At 42.6% G+C, this 20,192-nt stretch overlaps 4 protein-coding genes across 4 annotated transcripts; 2 read left to right on the top strand and 2 right to left on the bottom strand.

Annotated features, from left to right (window-relative positions):
* Window positions 1–206: 206 nt before the first annotated feature.
* Window positions 207–5,175, bottom strand: mfap2 (microfibril associated protein 2). Its single transcript, XM_056437136.1, has 9 exons — window positions 5,099–5,175; window positions 3,432–3,493; window positions 2,618–2,665; window positions 2,198–2,224; window positions 2,007–2,087; window positions 1,861–1,902; window positions 1,690–1,777; window positions 678–751; window positions 207–595 (listed from the first exon to the last, which is right to left on the bottom strand). Exons 2-9 carry the CDS (start codon window positions 3,460–3,462, stop codon window positions 492–494), a joined length of 495 nt encoding a protein of 164 aa, XP_056293111.1. The 5' UTR covers window positions 3,463–3,493; window positions 5,099–5,175; the 3' UTR covers window positions 207–491.
* Window positions 5,176–5,974: 799 nt separating this feature from the next.
* On the bottom strand, window positions 5,975–10,340 carry sdhb (succinate dehydrogenase complex, subunit B, iron sulfur (Ip)). The gene is made up of 8 exons (XM_056437118.1): window positions 10,235–10,340; window positions 9,292–9,425; window positions 8,496–8,581; window positions 7,905–8,041; window positions 7,297–7,413; window positions 7,108–7,209; window positions 6,875–6,997; window positions 5,975–6,751 (listed from the first exon to the last, which is right to left on the bottom strand). Exons 1-8 carry the CDS (start codon window positions 10,304–10,306, stop codon window positions 6,671–6,673), a joined length of 852 nt encoding a protein of 283 aa, XP_056293093.1. The 5' UTR covers window positions 10,307–10,340; the 3' UTR covers window positions 5,975–6,670.
* Window positions 10,341–10,642: 302 nt separating this feature from the next.
* Window positions 10,643–12,908, top strand: mrpl20 (mitochondrial ribosomal protein L20). The gene is made up of 4 exons (XM_056437138.1): window positions 10,643–10,864; window positions 11,138–11,248; window positions 11,872–11,949; window positions 12,049–12,908. The coding sequence occupies exons 1-4, from the start codon at window positions 10,778–10,780 to the stop codon at window positions 12,220–12,222; spliced, it is 450 nt and encodes a 149-aa protein (XP_056293113.1). The 5' UTR covers window positions 10,643–10,777; the 3' UTR covers window positions 12,223–12,908.
* Window positions 12,909–13,422: 514 nt separating this feature from the next.
* Window positions 13,423–19,309, top strand: atad3 (ATPase family AAA domain containing 3). The gene is made up of 16 exons (XM_056437089.1): window positions 13,423–13,684; window positions 14,196–14,272; window positions 14,998–15,099; window positions 15,226–15,285; window positions 15,366–15,435; window positions 15,532–15,697; window positions 15,958–16,027; window positions 16,463–16,618; window positions 16,704–16,760; window positions 16,839–16,964; window positions 17,056–17,180; window positions 17,453–17,504; window positions 17,616–17,686; window positions 17,814–17,981; window positions 18,331–18,439; window positions 18,574–19,309. The coding sequence occupies exons 1-16, from the start codon at window positions 13,492–13,494 to the stop codon at window positions 19,006–19,008; spliced, it is 2,037 nt and encodes a 678-aa protein (XP_056293064.1). The 5' UTR covers window positions 13,423–13,491; the 3' UTR covers window positions 19,009–19,309.
* Window positions 19,310–20,192: the final 883 nt, after the last annotated feature.

Raw genomic sequence — 20,192 nt, forward strand, 5'->3', positions numbered from 1 at the left:
ACCTGTTTCTTAACACATCTCATGATCTATTATGGCTAGCTATTGATGAGTTGTGTCTGATGTCAGGGCACAGTGGCCACCATTGATGCCTTGATCATCATGAGAATGATTGCTTTTCAACACAAGTTCAGTAACATATCAACAAACAAAAAGCATGAGATTAATATGGTGCAATCTGCTCAAAATAACAAAAAAAAGATGTCCTGCAGTTTTATGTGCATCTCTACTAGTTTTTATTGCACCAGTGTGATTATTTTATAGCACCAGTGATTCATACAATCATCAATGTTCTTTTGGAGGTTATTCATCCATACACACCAGATCTACTGGGCAGACATACATGTGTAAAGAAAAAATATGAACACAACAAAAAAGGACTAATAAGGCAAAGTGGAGAAACGTGGAGGAAGAAAGACAGATGAAGAGGATGTGGATGAGTGATAGAGAAAGCGGCAGTGTCTGGGCAGGTAGTGTCCCTGAACTCTTCTCAATCAGCAGCCACCACAGCTCTTCCCGCAGCTTCCTCCTATTGATGCACACTGGCCGCTCAGCGCCGCTACGCCACAGCGAGAGAACTGATCACGACAGAGGTCCGCTAAACACAGAGGCGGCGAGTTAAGATAACGATGCTTCATATGCAACCAAACACAACAAAATGCACAAAACACTGAACGCACCTCTGAGCAACTCTTCATGTGCGCACACAGTCCGAACGCAAACCTCCTTGTTGATGATGTACACCCGTCGCAAGCTTAATGGAAACACATGTAGAGGTCACAAGAGAGGCATCATCATCATCATCATCATCATCATCATCATCAGTGCAAATGGTATTTAAAGAACAAGTCTGACAAAAATCTGTATTTTTCTTGCTGTCAACAAATCTAATGAAAAACCTGCCATGGATCGATCACGAGCGTTATCCTTGTATCCACAGCCTGATTTATCTTATTCTTTTGGACCATTGAGCTCCAATGTTGTTTAAAAAAAAAAAATGTATTCCTTTTTTTAAAAAATGCTTGCGAAAGGCTGCAGTGCCCCGCTGTCTCAGGATGTAACTGAGCCTTTTATGAGCAAAACTCTAAACTGGTTGCCTCGTTTTTAAAGATGTACATCCTCAGTAAGAACCAGAGGGCTGGGGGCCGCAGACAGGGTCCAGACGTTGGGGAGTAGCAATAAATGGACAAACACTTTGTTGGTTTCATTCTTTTCATAGAATTTGCTGGCAATAAGAAATACACTTTTTGCTTTAACGTATCAACTTGCAGGACACCTTAACGATGATAGCCTTTTTCCTAAATTTTGTTACATTTTTTTTTTACATCTATACTGTGAAAGCATCAAAACCTGCTTTCGCTTTACAGTGTTCAGTAGTCGCATGAATGCATTGTCGTCGAAAAAGTATAATATAATATAATATAGTCATATTTACTTATATATTTTTACATCACTGCTATTAGCACTAGAATAGACCACAAGTCATGGATTGTCAATAAGGAAAGTATACATATACATTTGTTAAATACTGACTTTTGAGCTCCTTGTTTGTGAAGACAAGCTGTTGAGAGAGGATTTGTTTTGTCTGCTTTGAGGAGATGTAGTGTTCAAGTGAGGTGGGTTAAGAAAGTCAAAAACTTCTGAGAGGTTTTTACTGATCAACAGACAAAAAGATGACAATTCAGTCCGTACCTGTAGAAGCAGAGGCTGTTCAAGCACTGCTTGCATGGCTTGTGAACGGAGTAGAGTCGGGTGCAGGGATACTGCTCCTCTCTGCAGTCTGGAAATCAAACACACAGCAAATTAATTTCTCTACTCAAACTTAACTGATAGTCTGTCCTCCTTTCTCTAAGGTGTTCTTACCCAGAGGGCCGGGCTCTGTTGGTTCCGTCTCCAAATCGGACTCTGAGATTTACATGGAAAACAGATTTACAAATGAGTTTTCGCCCACACCACATACAACTCTTAAATAGCACGACTCGGACGGGGGCAGAGTTCAGCACATATACCAGATTTTTCTGGACGGACCACTGGCTCGAGGCGAACCTGTTGCTGGAAGGTTCCAGGAGGAGAATCAGGATTTTCAGAGTCTGGACAAGAAGGAGAGGAATCACTTCTTTTTCTTAAACAACTAAACAGTGGTGTTTAACTTAAAGATTAACATCGAAGAACATTTCTATGGACCTTCAAAATGCTTTACCTGGAAAATAATCCGGGCCATAGTCCTCTGTGAAGCCATGAAATAAGCAGAAGAGAAAAATAGTTTCATGTAATAAACATTGTGAAACCAGTTACAGTCCTCCTCAGACACACACAACAAAAAGCTCTGCGCCATATAAAATAAACCACCTGCATGCCAAAACTGAACAAAACAGGCAGTTTGTGTAATGCATGACTTCATATGCAAGATGTTTAAAATAATGACATGAAGAGTGGTCAAAGTGCTTATTATTACACTGTGACTATAGTTGCTATGTGGGTGGTAAATAACAAGAAACTCCTCGAGGCGAGGTGACACATCAGAGGACAACAAAACAACTGATAACAGATGTGCTGAGCTATGATATAAACCGATGCTGAGCTGGAACAATCAGGGCCAATATTCTCTTTATGAACTCACCCAAAAAAGAAAACCGTTCTTGGTACTGAGCCTGGGCGAGCAGCAGAACTGTTGACATTTCAGAACAATAAAATAATCACAAAAAGATGGGATAATGAGTCGCATACAGGGGAGTAACTACAAGTACTCTGAATACTGTAATTGGGTTTCTTAATATGCACTTTTTTCAGATGTTTTCTTACTTCTACCTTTTCACACATGTTTTTTACACATGTTTTGAATACTGCACTTTTTCTCAAAACTGTCCTGCAATCAATGAAATGTGGAGTTTATTAGAAATAAAACACACCCGTACTCATGTAGACTCATATTACAGATTTACTCGGCCTGGTATGAGCAGTTATTGTGGTAATGTTAGCTAATGTTAGCATACATCAACTGCTGGGAAATTATGTAACTGACAATTGTCACACTACATATTTTTGCATTTACCATTATCCTGTAACTGCCGCCTGCAGCCACAGTTATGTTTTATGTTTATGAGCTACAGAGAGTTTTATTGATTCAGAGCTGTTCATGTGTAAGAGAAAGTCACATGAAGTAGAATCACTTTAAAGTAACTATAATGTAATGTTTAATGTTTAATGGCACTTGGCCTGGTACGAGGATAAAGTCTTGCTTAAGGGTAGCTGTTAACTTCATATTTATTGTAAACACTTACAAGTGGTATCAATCTTAAAAATGTGGGTGAAAAAAAAAGAAAAGGGAATAAAAGTATTTTGTAAATTGAACTTGCACATTAAATAATGAATATTTACATCTAAGATTTAGACCCAGGTTTTCCGGGGCCTCGGTGGACGGTCGCTGCAGTTACCTGGCAGACAGATGAGTAGCAGGACTCTCATGGTCACTCCGGGAGGTAGACTGACTTGGACACTGCAGGGGCGACGAGGAGAGAAGCCACAATGAAGACAGAGCAACATGAGGGGAATAAAGTGCTCACTGCTGGATATTCCTCTGGCCCCCCCCCCCCCCCCCAACTGGCCTCAAACAGCCACGGCAAGAAAAAGGGGGGAGAAAACTCTGACAGCAAGAATGTGGCATGTCTGTCTTTCTAAGAACAATCCCTCTGTTTTCCTACTTCTCCTCGCTGCTGCAGACAGTCTCAGGGCTTAATTCCAGGAAAAGAAACAGAGGACCCCTCAACCCCACCCCTCTCCCTGAGTTTTTTTGGCCCTCTCTCTGTCTGCTTCCACATCCTTCGTTTCCCTTCTGTCGTCCTCACTGGTAATTCCCCCCCCCTCCCCCCTCCTCCTCCTCCTTACCCCTTTTTCTTTCTTCTTCCTCTCACGTTGAGTGAAAATGACATTTGCACTGAAAAACATGAACATGACAGCCATAGACATCCCTGAGTATGGCTTTGTACTAAAGCTAGCAGCAGAAGGAGGTCACATTGTGAAACTGTTGCATACAGTAAAACCCATTAACCTTAGTTTCCTGTAACACTCTCTAAAATACTTTTCCACTTTGTGGAAAGTATGAATGCTCCTCCTCCGCTGCAGCGCTGTAAGCTGGATCATACACACAACATGAAGTAGTTAATGTGTGTGTATCAATACATCAGTGAATGTGTGTGTGTGTGTCTCTGTGTGATTGTGTATTAGCATCAGACACACACAACACACACACACACACACACACACATTCTTCTTGTGCATCCAGTGGCTATCGGAAACCATATGTTTTCACAGCACACATCTGGGAGCGATTACCCCCCCACCCCCCCTCCCTTCAGCTACAAGCCCCATCACCCCCACCTACACTTACAGACACTTCGACTCAGAATTACAAACACACACGCACGCACGCACACACCCGCGCACGCGCCCACCCGCACACACACACACACACACACACACACACACATATACACACACACACATATACTCATTAGTAGGAGTTTGTGAGGACAGCAACTTTCTGAGGACAGCAACTAGAGATGTATTGGTGTCATCTATTTTATGAATACAGTTTTTTCTGCAACTATGACAGATATATAAACAGAACATCTAAATCCTCTTCCCATGTGCCCTCATCGACCCCCCCAAACTCTGGAAGCAACTGTGTCTTGTGTGTTTCCCCTCTTGGCACCTCCCTCTCCATTGTAGTGCTCTTGCTGCAGGCCGAGCTGCGATGTCCCGCCTCCTTCTTCTCTCCAGTGAAAACACAGGACCACATGTCAGCTCTCCACAGCCATTAACACACGCGCACATTATCGCACCATTATTCGGTGTGTGCATTAAGCGGACTGGGACGAAGTGTTAATGTTCTTGAAACGTGGTTTGGGCTGCATGCGATCTGTGCACCTCGCCTCACATCTCTTCACGACCCCCCGCCCCCCCAATCATCATTTTGTGTGCATTTTTGTTCACACAAATGCAACTAAAGTTAAGTCTTCTGAACCATCAGAGCATGGAATATAAACACACACAGTAGGTTAACAACACGTGTGAACACAAGACGGTTTTCAGAGGTTCTTACCCAAATGTGCTTCAGTTTGCTCCGACTATCCTCAGCTCTCATGCGTCCTGTGAGTGCAGGAGGACGTTGCACCACCACATTGTACCACCCCGCACCAGTAGTCTCCTCCCCGTCCAGTCCCAGTCCCAGTCCCAGCCTCCAGCCCCCGGTCCCAGCACCGACCCGCAACACGATCACGGTGATCCCGAGACCCCGTCCGGCTCCGTGACGCTACCGGATCAGTCATATCGATGAGCTGAACCAAATACATGCTCGTTATTAATTTGTTTTCTATCATGTGTGTGATACACATTTATATTATTTGTGCTTCTTCATTTATTAAATATAACTTTGGGGTGAGATGTCATCAAGCACATGTATTTTTCAATATGAAAATCGTTTTGAAAAAAAAATCCATGATGAAGTTTTGTGTCACTTCTTTAGAAAAACATTTGACAGTTCCAGACATGATAGATTAAGATTGACAAAGTGTCCTAACCTTCATACCAATATTAATTATGAGCTTTACTATGTTTTGATGTGTTTGCACTAGATTGCACCGGAGTTGCTTTTTGTTCTCATCCATGTGAGCTTTGCAGGCTTTGCTGTTTGCAGCTCTAAACTTCTTTACTCCAGGTCAACGGGGTGTCGAGCCTGTAAAACACCAACATGAACGAGCTATATCACTTTTTACATGATTGCAACTTGAACTAAAAACGTGATGAAACTCTGTCTCTTACAGAAACATCTGCCTTCAACTAAACTCAGTGATGAAACTGCTGCTGGTTGAACTCAGTTCAGGCTCCGCCCACTAGAGTCCACTATAGGACAACTGCTAACCACTGTGGTAGTGTGTAGAAACATTACTGACATAAAATAATAACCAAGGAAAGCAGCTGGAGGCAGATAAACTATTTATTTTCAATAAGAACAGAGACTGCTGTTGGTATGTTGGAAGATCTGAAGGAAAATGTCTTCGAACCTGGAAAAGCAACAATCGACATTATTAAAATAAAATATACACTTTTATTAATCCCCAAGGGGAAATTAGTTCTCTGCATTTAACCCATCCTTAGTTATTAAAGAGCAGTGGGCTGCAGTGATGCGCCCGGGAAGCAACTAGGGGTTCAGTGCCTTGCTCAAGGACACTTCGACTTGCAACTAATGGGGAGAGCAGGGATCGAACCCACGACCTTGCGGTTGCAGGACGGCCCTCTTACCCCACTGAGCTACAGCCGCCCCCAAAATAATAAATAATAAATGTTTACACACAAGAAAACATCTCCGTTTAACTTTAATATTCAGCATCACGTCTCCCAATTGCGCAAACATAGATACAGTAGTATTGAAGACAAATACCTCTTTACGGTACACGTAAGACTCAGACACTTTCTCGTGCATTCATACTGTACATGTGCGTTATGCAATACCAAGTCCTTCAACCACACACACATTTCCCTTAGTTGACTGCAGCGTGCTGTTGTGGTGGAGCCGACTGGTGCACTGGCCCTTCAGACCTCAAAAAGCATTTTTATAAATCAGTATTTAATAATATCATGGAGGGAAGTGTTGTACAAGAGGACAACGGAGGTTTCAGACAGCGGCCGCCTGCTTCTCCTTGTACGTGGCCATCATCTTTTTGATCTCAGATATCGCCTTTCCCGGGTTCAGGCCCTAAGAGGAAGACCACAGACGAGGAAAGAGCTGTAAGAAGCTGCACAAACGGAACACGTCGTCTATTTAAATGAGACAACATAAACGTGAGCGGTTGCGTGCATCTGGCTGCAGATGTGTTACCTTGGGACAGGTCTTGGTGCAGTTCATGATCGTGTGGCATCGGTAGAGGGAGAAAGGATCCTGCAGCTTGGACAGACGTTCCTCTGTGAATTCGTCTCGTGAGTCGATCATCCAACGGTACGCCTGTGGGACAACAGGATGTGACCCATAAACGCTTCATCCGTGTGCTAACTCTTCATTCACTCACAATTTAAATCAGCGATTCCTAAATGTTAATGTGCTCGGACACACACCTGCATCAGCACAGCCGGCCCGAGGTATTTGTCTCCGTTCCACCAGTAGCTGGGGCAGCTCGTACTGCAGCAGGCACACAGGATACATTCGTACAGCCCGTCCTACACGGGACAAAAAGAATGTTTATTTTCATGTGACTTTTGACAGCACTGGAAAATGTTTAGTCAAAATAAAAACCAGTGGCATACCAGTTTCTGTCTGTCTTCCACCGTCTGCAGGTACTGCTCCTTCCCTTCCTTTGAGTCATCCTTCTTCTTCAGGTAGGGCTCAATAGACTTGTACTGAGCATAGAAGTTACTCATGTCCTGCAAACACAATTGTACAATTGAGGTTTGAGTCAGCATTCAAGTGTCAGGATAAAACTTTCAGATATAATGCATCTGAAAATTCAAAAGGGAAAACTGGATTTTTCTGCAAATACTCCGACAACTACATCCGTGTGTCTGATTAACTGAACTCACTAAACTATAAATCCACAAAGACGAAGTGGAAAGTGTTGACCTGATATCAGTCACATTTAGCTAGATGTATAGCATTTGACCTATTAGTCTTTAAATCAAAATTACTGGCAACATAAATACTTGCAGATGTTGGATATACACCGAATATACCATGTATATTATGTCTAATCTATTAGCATGTGTTGGCTATGTTTGGATTGATTAGAATCATCACTAAAGAACACAACTCAGAGGCATCCATGTTTGACAAACACATGTAAATGGCTTGGACTAGTGGAGTAGAATGTGTTATAAGTTAGCGCAGGTCCGATATGGCCTGGTGGATATTTACTCACCGGTACCAGGTCCTTGACCACATACATATGTGGAAGAGGGTAAATCTTAGACGGCTTGCTAGTGTTGGCGTCGATCTTGTTGAGACATGCAAGTGTGTTTCCTCCATTAATGTTCATTGCACAGGATCCACAAATACCTGCGTTCACATACAAATAACAAAAGCTTTTAATATAAAGTCTGAGGCGAGATAATCTTACAGGGTATAATGACATATGGGTGTTGGAAAAAGAAGAGTAATGTAGATTTTAATTATTTGTTGAAAAAAAGAGAAGCTTGTGCGTCATTATATTTCATGGTTGAATGACCAATAGATGGAATGAACAATTAAACACTGAAAAATAAATTAAATCTACAAAGCAAAGTTGGTATATTGCCTTAAATAAACAGGCCTGGTTTCTAAAAACTACATGACCCTTACTGTAAGCAGCCTGCACCAACATAACTTAATAATCTGAGACTATTTAAAGTAAATACTAATCTATTGGTTGATTAAAACTACTAACTTCTAATCATACAGAAATATTATAAACCCTATTTTATCATATCTTTATCATCTAAAGGTCCATTTGTAAAGCCTCAGTGTTACTGACCTTCTCTGCAGGAGCGGCGAAAGGTCAGAGTGGAGTCCATTTCATTTTTGATCTTGATCAGGGCATCAAGAACCATCGGGCCACAACTACATGAAGAAAAAACAATCAGTGGTTGACTTGTCAAACAAAAAAAATTCTGTATTTTTGAGTTTTGGAGCCTTATATTTGCAGCGTTGTATTGACAGAAGTTGAGAGTACACCTAAGATGATTAGAGAGCAGACCAAGGAAGATGACTAGAAGTCTGCCAGTAACAGTTAAATCTACCTGAAGGCTGTCAGTTTGTTCCACCTGCCTTCTGTTTACACATACTTGGGTTTCTGCTTTGAACTTCACGAAAAGATAAGCCTCCACCAGTGCAAGTGAACATGATCAGCTAATAGCAGAACTATTAAAGAGGACATATTCTACACGATACATTATAAGAAATAAGCAGAGTTTTGTTCAGAGAGGAATCAGAGTCCTCTTCATCGCAACTCTCACAAATAAAAGTTAAAAGATCGACACACATAGGTCACAGATAACAGACTTTCTGCCACGTGTCAATTCGTTTTAAACTCAACCTCCCAATTTGTTTCAGAAGTGGCCATCAATATATGCAATAATACACTCCAATGTGTCTTAGAATAGAAAATAACAGATTCAGTAACACCTCTCCAATCATTTATGGGTTCCAGGACACCTTGTTGTGCATTGTGACAGATTTATGTAGCTAATGAATGAAATCACAGATTTACACAATGCAGTACACACAGTACTGGGCTTTCTCACGGGAGGTGAACAGGCTGTAACACGTACGTGTTAAGGTCAATGTCATAGGTCTGCATGCGGGGTTTGTCTCCCGGAGTGTCGGGGTCCCATCTGTATATCTGAAACTTCTTTATTCTGGGTTGAGCTGCTGGAGCCGCTGCTGTTTGGGCAAACCGCAGCGCCTGACAGCAGGGACAAGAGGGGAGAGGATTATATATATTGTTTGCATCGCACAGTGCCTTTACTCATATCCTCTAAAGCTACATATCAATGGATCATCTGTTTTAGTAACATAGCTTAACATTGAGCCTAAAACACAGCAGTGATACAAAATCAGTTTTTTGTGAGTTAAAGCACAAAACATTGTAACGCCCTCTGAGGCAAATTTGTAATTTGTGAGAATGGGCTATACAAAATAAACTGAATTGAATTGAAAACATTCCGTGAAAATCAGCATTTACCAGAAATCACATTTCACATTTCATCTCACTGCAGTGACATGATTTGTTGGTTTGTATTAAATGCAGTCCGTAACATATGTCTGCCTGATTTACTAATCCATCTATCTATATCTATATATAATAATAAGAAGAAGAATATAACAGCCATATTAACGAATAGGTATACCTTTCGTTGACGTTACTATAGCTAATTAACTTAGCTTGAGCTGAACAATGTTTACACGTTTAGCTCGTACCCTGGCGTGTTTAACGTGAACCTGGAATTGAATCGTCTGGAGTGACATTAGAAGTTAAAGCCACACTAATACAGATTAAATCAACACGTTACAGATACCAGGACGAGATAGTTATTAGCTAGTTACGTCCGTGGGACGACGTAACATCGACTTCACTGCATAGACGGAGCCCTCCCCTGTCACAGGGTATCGTAACGATGACGTGACGTTCTCTAAGCAAAGCAATGGCAGAAACTGAAACTGACAATCACAGGTAATCAATACTGTGTATTTATTCAGACAATTTCGACATACCACCAGTCCGGCGGGGGGGCGGGACGCCAAAACACCACAGCGGCTCAAGGACGAGAGACAGGCAACCGACATTTTGGAGTTCCTCTGACCTCCACCGCCTGCTATCCCAACGTCCGACGTGGCTGCGTCACAACTCTGGTAGAAGCGCTTGTTTTGTTGACCGACGTCTTCCGCCTTTCCACTCACGTTGACACAAGAATAGCGTGCTTTTTGTATATAGTTAATAGTTTTTTTAATAGTTCCGTTGACTTGCTTATGACCATTTTGTTCCGACCCCTCTTTCAATGTTTAATCTCCCAGTCATACATAACAATAATGTATTTCTTTCAATAATGATTGTAAACCCCGGGCGGAGCCGAGGACACCCTTACACGAGATGTCCGGGTCTTTGAATCGAACGAACCGAGTGCGCCTCTATCAGTCGTAACACAACATGCGCAGTTGTACTAACTAACAGTCTCTTTACAGGTGGAGCTGGGTTAAGGTCACTTAAATAGCATTTCCACTCTGTTCTAGGGGAACCAGTGTTGAAGGAGAGCCGCCATGGTGTTCCTGACGCTGTCCTGTTGGATCAGAAACCGTGGACCTGACAGATATTGGAAAGTTCAAGAAGTTCTCAAACATGCACGGGTAAGGGCACGACTATTTCCTGGAGGAGAAGGGGCTAAGCGGTCCATGCTGTCAACATTATGGGACGTGCAGCATGTTTGCAGTCTGTGCTAACTGTAGCTGAATCATTGTTTAAACAAGCAAATCAGCGAGTCATTTGATCGTTTACCTAGATCTAGAAATGTCCTATGCTGTTTGATTCAGTGAGAAAGATGCATACTTTTTAAGAAATATAATATTGTCAGTATATTGATAAGTCTTTGAGTTTTTGTCTTACGTCCTATCGGTCTGCAGCACTTCAGAGGCAGAAAGAACCGCTGCTACAGTCTGGCCATGCGGGCGGTCCGGAGAGCTTTCGTCTACGCCACTTCAGGTCGGACGCTCAAGAAGCGCAACATGAGAACCGTGAGACACCTGCAACTCACACTACAACTCAACAGCTAACACACGGCGGGCACACGTGATTTAAGTTGTCATGCCCAATAAAGAGCTTTAACCACAGTGTAACCTGTGCTCTCCCTCAGTATAATTGTGCCTCACTTGAATCGTCTCTGGGAATGGTGGAATGTATTGTACCTCATTGTGTGGGCAGAGGAGGCTGCAGACAGTCGAGCCCTGTGCTGCTCTCTAATTACCTTTGCTTTATTCACCCCAGAGAATCCACTCGGTATCAATATTACATTACACGATGTATTGAAAACATACTCTATTACAACTAAAACATATCAATGAGTTGTAATAATCCATTAAATGTGTGTATTAGGGCCCTAATATACATTTAAAGTTACTCAAAATTGTAAAAAAGGAACCTTGTATAATAGTAAAACTAAAAAACATCTTTCTATGTTTACTGTAAGACCAAATCTGATGTAAAATAGAAGTGTGTTAGTTTTAGGGGGTCACATGTTGCAGGGGAGTGGATTCATTGTTTGACTTTACAGAATGGGCATGTTGACTTCTTGCAAAGAATAATTGTATATAATTGAGCAAAGTAATCAATTTAATTTGTTGTGCTCTTATTTCTTCAGCTCTGGATCACACGCATTGCAGCAGCATCAAGAGAGCATGGCCTGAAGTATCCCATTCTTATACACAACCTCACCAAGGTTAGTTGTGCTGAGTGTTACCGTATTGCACCAGTCCTGTCTTCATTCTTTATGCTGGTTGTTCACTCTATCGATATGTGATGTGTATCCTTCATGCAGACAAATGTTCAGCTCAACCGACGTGTAATCAGTGATCTGGCCATCACAGAACCTCGGTCATTCCTCTCACTGGCAAAGCTGGCGCGGGCTCGGCAACAGGAAGGCTTCCGTGGAGCGTTGGGTGACGGCAAAGAGCCTTCTGGTGTCTTCTCCCGTGTTGTTTTGCTACAGTAAAGGACTTGCTGCAGTGAAAGATCTCCAGTTGTTATGTGGTTGAAAGAATGCTGTTGTTGGATTGTAGAGCTATTCATGAAATAGTCAGTCAGGCACACACTCACTTCCTTGCTGTACAGCTATCTTGCTCAAGGACACTCCCTCTGACCTTGAAATACAGTTTCTCCACTCAATATGCTCAACTGCACCCATGCTGCTATTGTGTTCAAAAGCAGTGCATCCCTAGAAAAAGATTTGACAAATGTACACTGGTGATCCAGTTCAAGTTCAATATAGAGTAAATTAGATGATATTTTTGAAATTGTGCACCTTGTCATAATAAGGATAGTTTGGTCACAGACAGCCCTGCTTCTGCTCCGTTCACTGATTTCAACCCAACCCCATCATGTGTGCCAGACTTTTCCGCCTACAGTGTTGCCGACAAAATACTCCACTACAGCCGTCCTGATCACCGCCAGTATCATAATGCAGCATGCGATTATGAATTCACATAACCCTCTGTGTGTTTTGCATAAGTAACCTTTGGTTTGGTTATGATTTGATGCAGATTGTGAGTTTTCAGGTGGTTGGGCAGAAGACTGACCTCAAGCTTTTTCATTTGAGTTGTGTCTGTGTTAATATTTATTTTGCCAATTGTTGAGGTTATCCTCTGACTGTTTGGTTCATTAAACATTTTGATATATTTATTGTCTTGTCTTAATTCTCTTCAGACATGTTAAGGGTGTGATTTCTGAGAGCTATTTTATTCTGCATTAGTCATTTGTCACCCTAATGTTGGCTGTTAAGGACATAATTTTCTGTAATGAAATACACCTGTGGTATATGAGAAGCATCACTATAAATATCCCTCCAGTCCTCACATTTACTCCAAATGAATACTCAATAAAATACTAAGCAAACATCGCAACCAATGTCAATGACCTATGACTCACAAAACCAGAACCAGTCTGATGCAACTAAAAGAAAACCACATGTCTTTTACTTTGAATTGTACGCATCGTGACCCTCTGCGGCTACCGTATCAATTTTGGGTGGGACTACATCAATGACCTCTGCTGAGGACGGATGTTGGATCAGCCAATAAGAAGAAGAAGTGCTTGTTCCGAGCCAATCGTCATTGCACTTATTCAAACGAACCGGTTCTCGCTGTCGCACCTGCGCAGAAGGTTGCGGCATGACACGCGTGTAGAGGAAGTGCAGTGACCGGTCTGGAGCAGCAGCCGTTCATCACAGAACCGGCTAAACTGTGCTTTATATATTCACGTTAAAATGTCGTGGCTATTCGGCCTGAACAAGGGGCAACCGGGGGGGCCTCCTGGTCTCCCGGTTCAGCCTGCACCTCCTCCACCGCCGGCTGGAGGCTCCGGCGGCGGCGGAGATAAACCCAAGGACAAATGGAGCAACTTCGATCCCACCGGGCTGGAGCGAGCTGCTAATGCTGCCAAGGAGCTCGACAAGTCCCGTAAGTGTTCTGCAGAGCCTGGTCGCTCAATGGAGGTTCCTCCTGGTTATAACAACATGCACACACAGGCATGCTGCTCCATCAACCAGCTCCTCGCTGGTTCATAGTGGTGGTCGCTTCAGTGATGGTACAGCTACAATACTGAGGCCCACAATCGCAGCCAGAATCTGTACTTATACATTTTAATATATGTCATCTTTGTGAAGCTGCTGGTTGTCTATAAGATCGACCCTGTGCTGCTCTCACTTTATACTACCTCAGACTAGAGGGGGTTCAAAGGTCACCACCTGGCAATCTGCCTTGCAACACCCACATTCCACTTGCATGTAATGTTTGACCAATTGTTTCTCTCTGGTTCTGCGCTCATCTTATAACGTTTGTCATTCATGTGTGACGTAGAAAGAGTCGTTGTGGATCAGGCAGACCATCATGCTGCATGGCTCACTGAACTCCATACTTTGAATCCATCACACGATTCAGTCCTGTGTTGTTGCCTCTCATCACTCTCCAGGACATGCCAAAGAGGCTCTGGATTTGTCTCGAATGCAGGAGCAGACCACTCAGATGGAGCATCAGAGCAAAATGAAGGTACAGTTTAAACCACCAGCCCAACTCTGCTGGAGGACATCAGTGCTTTTCCTATAGCATTTGTTGCTGTTTGCCAGTTTTAATTTATTAATGAAAACAATATGATACTTTGGGCTGCTGTGTCCTTTAATCACAAGGTTGGTGGTTCGATCCCCAAGTGTCTTTAAGAGGGAAACTGAACCATAAGCCGCTCCACTGCTCCTTAAAACACTTATTCAATTCAGTTTATTATCACAAAGGATGGACAGGTGCAATAGATGTAATGTGTACAGAAGGAATCATTACACAGTTACAACACATTCAATGAGTATGACGGAGTGTATGAATAGTTGGTAGTAGGCATGGACCACGATCCAGACCTCCATGATCCATCAGGCAGATGGAGGTAGAGAGGAGGAGTTGGCGGAGCATCAGACCCAGCCAGGTCCAATGGACCCTATGAGACTTATGCAGAAAAAGCAGAATATATTCCTTATCATTTACTTGGTTGATTTAATATCAAATGGAGCTTTATCTTTGTTTGGCATCTAGATCAAACGAGAAACATTTTGATTTCCCAAGTCCAAGATTAATGGCATTGTTGATGAAGTTTATGACCTGTTGATGATGCTTTTTAAACTTCTTTCTTTTTGAGGATTTTCTAAGCCTTTGCAATGGATTTTAATGTTCATCAGTATGTCACTTGGGCTTATTCAATATTTCATTCTTTTGTGCGCCTCTCTCAGGAGTACGAAGCAGCAGTTGAGCAGCTCAAAGGCGACCAGATACGAATCCAGGCAGACGAGAGGAGGAAAACTGTTAATGAGGAGACCAGGCAGCATCAAGCGGTAAAAACAAACGCTTTCCCTTTTTCTTTTATTATTTTAAGAGCAATTATAAGTATGCTGCATCAATTGAACTGGAACCATATTGAGTTGTATGGTTTCAACTGGTTGTTTGCTGCCTCATTACAGAGAGCTCAGTTTCAAGATAAGCTGGCCAGACAGCGATATGAGGACCAACTAAGGCAACAGGTGAGGTTATTTACTGAATGTTAAGTATAAACTGCATTAAAATGATACCCGGTACTAACCGTTTGCTTTTCTTTCAATAGCAAGCACTGAACGAGGACAACCTCCGCAAACAGGAGGAGTCTGTGCAGAAACAGGAGGTCATGAGGAAAGGTACCAGACGTCACCACTGACAGGCTCTTGTCGAAGCTTATGAAGATGTTAAACAGCAGTTTATATGTACTTGGTTATGTCTTGTGGTTTTTATAGCGACAATAGAGCACGAGATGCAGCTGAGGCACAAGAATGAGCTCCTGCGTATCGAGGCCGAGACTAAAGCACGAGCCCGTGTGGAGCGAGAGAATGCCGATATAATCCGAGAGCAAATCCGTCTGAAGGCTGCAGAACACAGACAGACGGTCCTGGAGTCCATAAAGTAAGACGCACTGATAAATTACACTCTCATTTTCATGATAGTGAGGATTAGATAGTTGAAACTAAAGGTGTTAAAGGAATTTTTTTTAAATTAATACGTGTGTTTGTGTGTGTGTATACACACAAACACGTATCTATCTATATATATATATATCAATTTCCCTCAGGATAAATAAAGTTATATCTCAGCTTACCTGAGAAACTATCAGTTATGTGAACGGTAGGTTTGACAGTCGTATTGTGGCGTATGTTTGCTTTTAGGACTGCAGGTGCTGTGTTTGGAGAAGGATTTGGGGCCTTCGTGTCGGACTGGGACAAAGTGACGGCCACGGTGAGGCTTTTCTTTCCAGCCACAATCACTTAAGTGAATTAAGGAATAACTAAATGCAACTAAACAATTCCTCTGAAACATCTCTTCTATAAAATAAAAGCTAATTGGGAAGAAGAACAACAACATATTTACAGAAACCGTTCTATTCAAAAAGATGGTTTAATTTGAACACATTGGTTATTTTATGGATCACCAACTCTCACTAACAAAAGTTATTTTCAAAGCTGAATGATATGTAAATGTAAAAAAGGATTTTATATTTACATGTGCTAGTATCACACTATTGATCACCTCATATATAGACAAAGAGTAATCCTATATTTCCATTTAGAGATTTGTTTTGTTGGTGAGAGCAAACCTGAAATGTTGAGTTGTTTCTCCTGATTCTCACAGCAAACGGTCTGATTGTTGTGTAACTGTTTCCCCCATCGTCAGGTGGCGGGACTGACCCTTTTAGCTGTGGGAGTTTATTCTGCCCGAAGTGCCACCGCGGTGGCGGGACGTTACATCGAGGCGAGGCTCGGGAAGCCATCACTGGTGCGGGAAACGTCCCGGTTCACTGTCGCAGAGGCAATCAAGCATCCCATCAAGGTAGCTGATTAGCATTTGATCCTTTGTTTATTTTGTTGAGTGCAGATTATAATATGCTATTTCTCCTTCTTTTGTGAACCGTTAGATGACCAAACGGCTGAAGAGCAAACCTCAGGATGCCCTCGAGGGAGTTGTGCTCAGTGTAAGTGGACATCAAAGTCTTCACAGAGGATGAAGCCAACAACCACTTCATCTAAATGCATTTTTCCATCTCTTAAAGCCTTCCCTGGAAGAGCGTGTACGTGATATCGCCATAGCAACAAGAAACACGAGGCAGAACAACGGCCTCTACAGGAATATCCTCATGTACGGCCCTCCAGGCACAGGCAAAACTCTCTTTGCTAAGGTATACCCGAACACTGAACAATGGCTGATGTAAGCATTTGCAGAAAACCGTGCTCTTTATAACAAAGAGGCATTTCCTTTCCATCGAGTAGAAGCTGGCAGTGCATTCTGGGATGGACTATGCAATTATGACTGGCGGTGACGTGGCCCCCATGGGCCGTGATGGTGTAACAGCCATGCACAAAGTGTTCGACTGGGCTGCAACAAGTCGGCGCGGGTATGCTACATGATATTAATTCACTAATTTATCCCAATACTGTTTAGATACACATTACGTCTAGTCCTCATGAACATCACAACCCGATCTGACTCGACTGCTCTTTTCTTATTCACATTCGGTTGTCGCATCACACAAGATAAAAGCACATTATTCCGGCAAAAAATAAAACTCTTTACACCAATTTGCTGTGTGCAAGGTCATATTTAAATAGGGTTGCATTGCATATATCAACAGATGAAGGTTAACGTGTGTTTTTCTTCCTGTTACAGACTTCTTCTTTTTGTTGATGAAGCTGATGCATTCCTTCGCAAGAGATCCACTGTAAGTTTGCATGAATTTCATTTTCCTGAAACTATTTTTCTTTTATAAAATATGTTTTCCTACACTTTGAATTCCTCTTAACAAGAAGTCTTTGTGCTGTTCCTTTTGTAGGAGAAGATCAGTGAGGACCTAAGAGCCACTTTGAACGCATTCTTGTATCGTACTGGAGAGCAGAGCAGCAAGTAAAACATTTTTTTTAAACATTTGTATTAACCTTATATGGGTCATACTCTTCAATTTATTTGACCTTGTCTATAAAACCTTGGCTCCATCTCTAAGCTGCTTGATTTCTGTGTTTTTTTCTGGCAGGTTCATGCTGGTGTTGGCCAGTAACCAACCAGAGCAGTTTGACTGGGCCATAAACGATCGTATAGACGAAATAGTGAATTTTGCTCTACCTGGTCCTGATGAGAGGGAGAGGCTGGTGCGGTTGTACTTTGACAAATATGTGCTGGAACCTGCCACAGGAGGGAGGCAGTGAGTACACTCCTCAGAAACACAGCTGTTCAAATGGGGCCCCAAACCACTGGATGCTAAGGATGCATACTGGACCCGATAATTAGGTTCAGGTCACCATGCCTAACACTCGCATATAGATATACTAATTTGAGGAGTTGTGTAATAATTGATGTGACCCTTGGCTGAAGCATTAATTACATAGAAGTTGGATGTGTACTGGAGGCTGAGAGGTGGGGGGCGATCCGCACACGGGCAATAACTTGCCTCCAAAAACACATCAAAGTTGGAATGAAATTGCATTTGGGCTGGCTAAACTGTGGTAAAATCATTTCCTTTGTCACACTCTAATCCATCTGTTTGTGTGCAGGAGGATGAAGCTGGCAAAGTTTGACTACGGTCAAAAGTGCTCCGACATAGCAAAGCGGACCGAAGGCATGTCGGGAAGAGAGATCTCCAAGCTGGGCGTGGCCTGGCAGGTACGTCCCTGTAGTCTTTGTGTATCCATAGCGGTACAGAAAACAAATGCACTGGCTATCTTAATTTCGCAATTCTTTACTTCAAATATGTGGCAACATTTTGTGATGTATAGTACATATGATGACTCTTGTAGGCAGCAGCATATTCCTCTGAAGATGGCGTCCTGACGGAGGCCATGATGGATGCACGAGTTGATGACGCTTTCAAGCAACACCTTCAGAAGATGGACTGGCTGCATGGAGACGCGGTGACTCAGGCCGCGACCCTCACACCGCCCCCAGCTGGAGCGACAGCCAGTGGAGGCAAAATGGGCTTCAATCTGCCCCTCAGTGAGGCACCTGAGGCTCAGGAGGTGATCGCCCCAGTCCTCGAGGTCAAAATGACACCAGAAGGTGTCAACGAGCGGTCAGCAGAGGGCAACAGTGGACAGGACTGTGAGGACGCTGCCAAAGCAGCTGCAACAGCGGCGGAGAGTCTAGCCGAGCCTGCTGCCCCCCCCACTGACGGCAAGATAGAAAAGGAAGCCAAAACCGGATCTTCTCCTCCTAAGGATGGAACTCCAGTTTAAGATGTAAATGCAGAGTGGCCTGGATGAGGAGGATTAGTGTCCTGTCTCTCACTAGTCTGTTAGTTTATGTCTGAAAGATAATCAATTAACTTAACGAAACACAAATAACGCCTGAGACTCTTCGATTCTCATAATGTATACATTGTCAAAGTGTGCTTTACAGACTGTGTGGCTGTATTTAACCGCATATAAGTGTTGTGCACATTGTTTCTCTGTTGAAATGATTAATTAGATTTGTGTTTTTATAAACAGCAGAAGTTCTGATGTTTTTAAAATACAGTAGCTTTATGATATGATGCAACCTTGGGTTTTGATGTGAGTTTAAGGGGCTTGAATAATCCAAAGACAGTTAAATTTATTTCCAGAACGCCACATTTGACCAGTCAGTGGCGTGACTATTAGTATAAATCTGCAAATATAGCACTCCGACTTTGCAATGATATTGTCAAGCATTATAAATCTGTATCTATGGTTTTGAGAGGTTATAGCAACATAATGGTAGAGCTACAAGCAGAGAGGAGGGTGGTACAATCCATAGGAGATGCTGTCCTATAGGAAGCCTTGAGGCCTTTCCATATTTCATAGCAATGGCTGAAGGCTTCTTCTGCAAAGTCAAGGGCATAAGTGTGTCCTTGGCTTTAAATAGGACACATGATAAAGCTCCCGATAAGACGGTAAAGGATGACGTCCTTTACACATGTACAATGTCTCAAATGTAACTAAAGAATTCGTAATTTAACTTGATGGAATCCCCCCCCCCCCCTTCTAAAAAAACCAGTATTTAAAAACACAATCCTGTTTCAATGATAAACCGTGGAGATTTTCTATCTTTGGATGTTCCTGCTGAAAGAGGAACATGGCTCTAGACGGATATGTGAGAAGTCCGGTTCATGGACTCATACTATGTCACTTGAGTCGGCCTCGGTTGGGCTGAAGACTACAAGTTTGAAAGAAGTGAGTTTACCAGGCTTCTGTCGCCCTACTCGAGGCGACATTAGCCACGCACTGGTATAACACACCCACATCTCCTGCTGGGCTTTTGGCAGACACGTTGCTTTGTGGGTAATGTAGGTGCCAGGCTTTGACTCTGGATCTGCTTCGATATTAATAACTTATTATAAAAAGCACAAAAATATAAAAAACAAATACTATTTTGCCTCAATCAGACCTTCAAATACTACATA

The sequence above is a fragment of the Pseudoliparis swirei genome, chromosome 18 (genome assembly GCF_029220125.1).
Source record: "Pseudoliparis swirei isolate HS2019 ecotype Mariana Trench chromosome 18, NWPU_hadal_v1, whole genome shotgun sequence".
Lineage (NCBI taxonomy): Eukaryota > Metazoa > Chordata > Actinopteri > Perciformes > Liparidae > Pseudoliparis > Pseudoliparis swirei.

What these genes read in the sequence shown, in the direction of transcription:
- mfap2 (XM_056437136.1), bottom strand. Translation starts at nt 3,462, where the DNA reads ATGAGAGTCCTGCTACTCATCTGTCTGCCAG. An exon ending in GCTACTCATCTGTCTGCCAG is followed by an intron (nt 2,666 to 3,431) that starts GTAACTGCAGCG and finishes AAATGTCAACAG; the next exon opens with TTCTGCTGCTCGCCCAGGCT. An exon ending in TGGCCCGGATTATTTTCCAG is followed by an intron (nt 2,088 to 2,197) that starts GTAAAGCATTTT and finishes CTTCTTGTCCAG; the next exon opens with ACTCTGAAAATCCTGATTCT.
- sdhb (XM_056437118.1), bottom strand. Translation starts at nt 10,306, where the DNA reads ATGTCGGTTGCCTGTCTCTCGTCCTTGAGCCGCTGTGGTGTTTTGGCG. An exon ending in TCGCCGCTCCTGCAGAGAAG is followed by an intron (nt 8,042 to 8,495) that starts GTCAGTAACACT and finishes ATGTGAACGCAG; the next exon opens with GTATTTGTGGATCCTGTGCA. An exon ending in GGCCGGCTGTGCTGATGCAG is followed by an intron (nt 6,998 to 7,107) that starts GTGTGTGTCCGA and finishes GTTGTCCCACAG; the next exon opens with GCGTACCGTTGGATGATCGA.
- mrpl20 (XM_056437138.1), top strand. Translation starts at nt 10,778, where the DNA reads ATGGTGTTCCTGACGCTGTCCTGTTGGATCAGAAACCGTGGACCTGAC. An exon ending in AAGTTCTCAAACATGCACGG is followed by an intron (nt 10,865 to 11,137) that starts GTAAGGGCACGA and finishes ATCGGTCTGCAG; the next exon opens with CACTTCAGAGGCAGAAAGAA. An exon ending in AGAAGCGCAACATGAGAACC is followed by an intron (nt 11,249 to 11,871) that starts GTGAGACACCTG and finishes TTATTTCTTCAG; the next exon opens with CTCTGGATCACACGCATTGC.
- atad3 (XM_056437089.1), top strand. Translation starts at nt 13,492, where the DNA reads ATGTCGTGGCTATTCGGCCTGAACAAGGGGCAACCGGGGGGGCCTCCT. An exon ending in GCAAAACTCTCTTTGCTAAG is followed by an intron (nt 16,965 to 17,055) that starts GTATACCCGAAC and finishes TCCATCGAGTAG; the next exon opens with AAGCTGGCAGTGCATTCTGG. An exon ending in GCTGCAACAAGTCGGCGCGG is followed by an intron (nt 17,181 to 17,452) that starts GTATGCTACATG and finishes TTCCTGTTACAG; the next exon opens with ACTTCTTCTTTTTGTTGATG.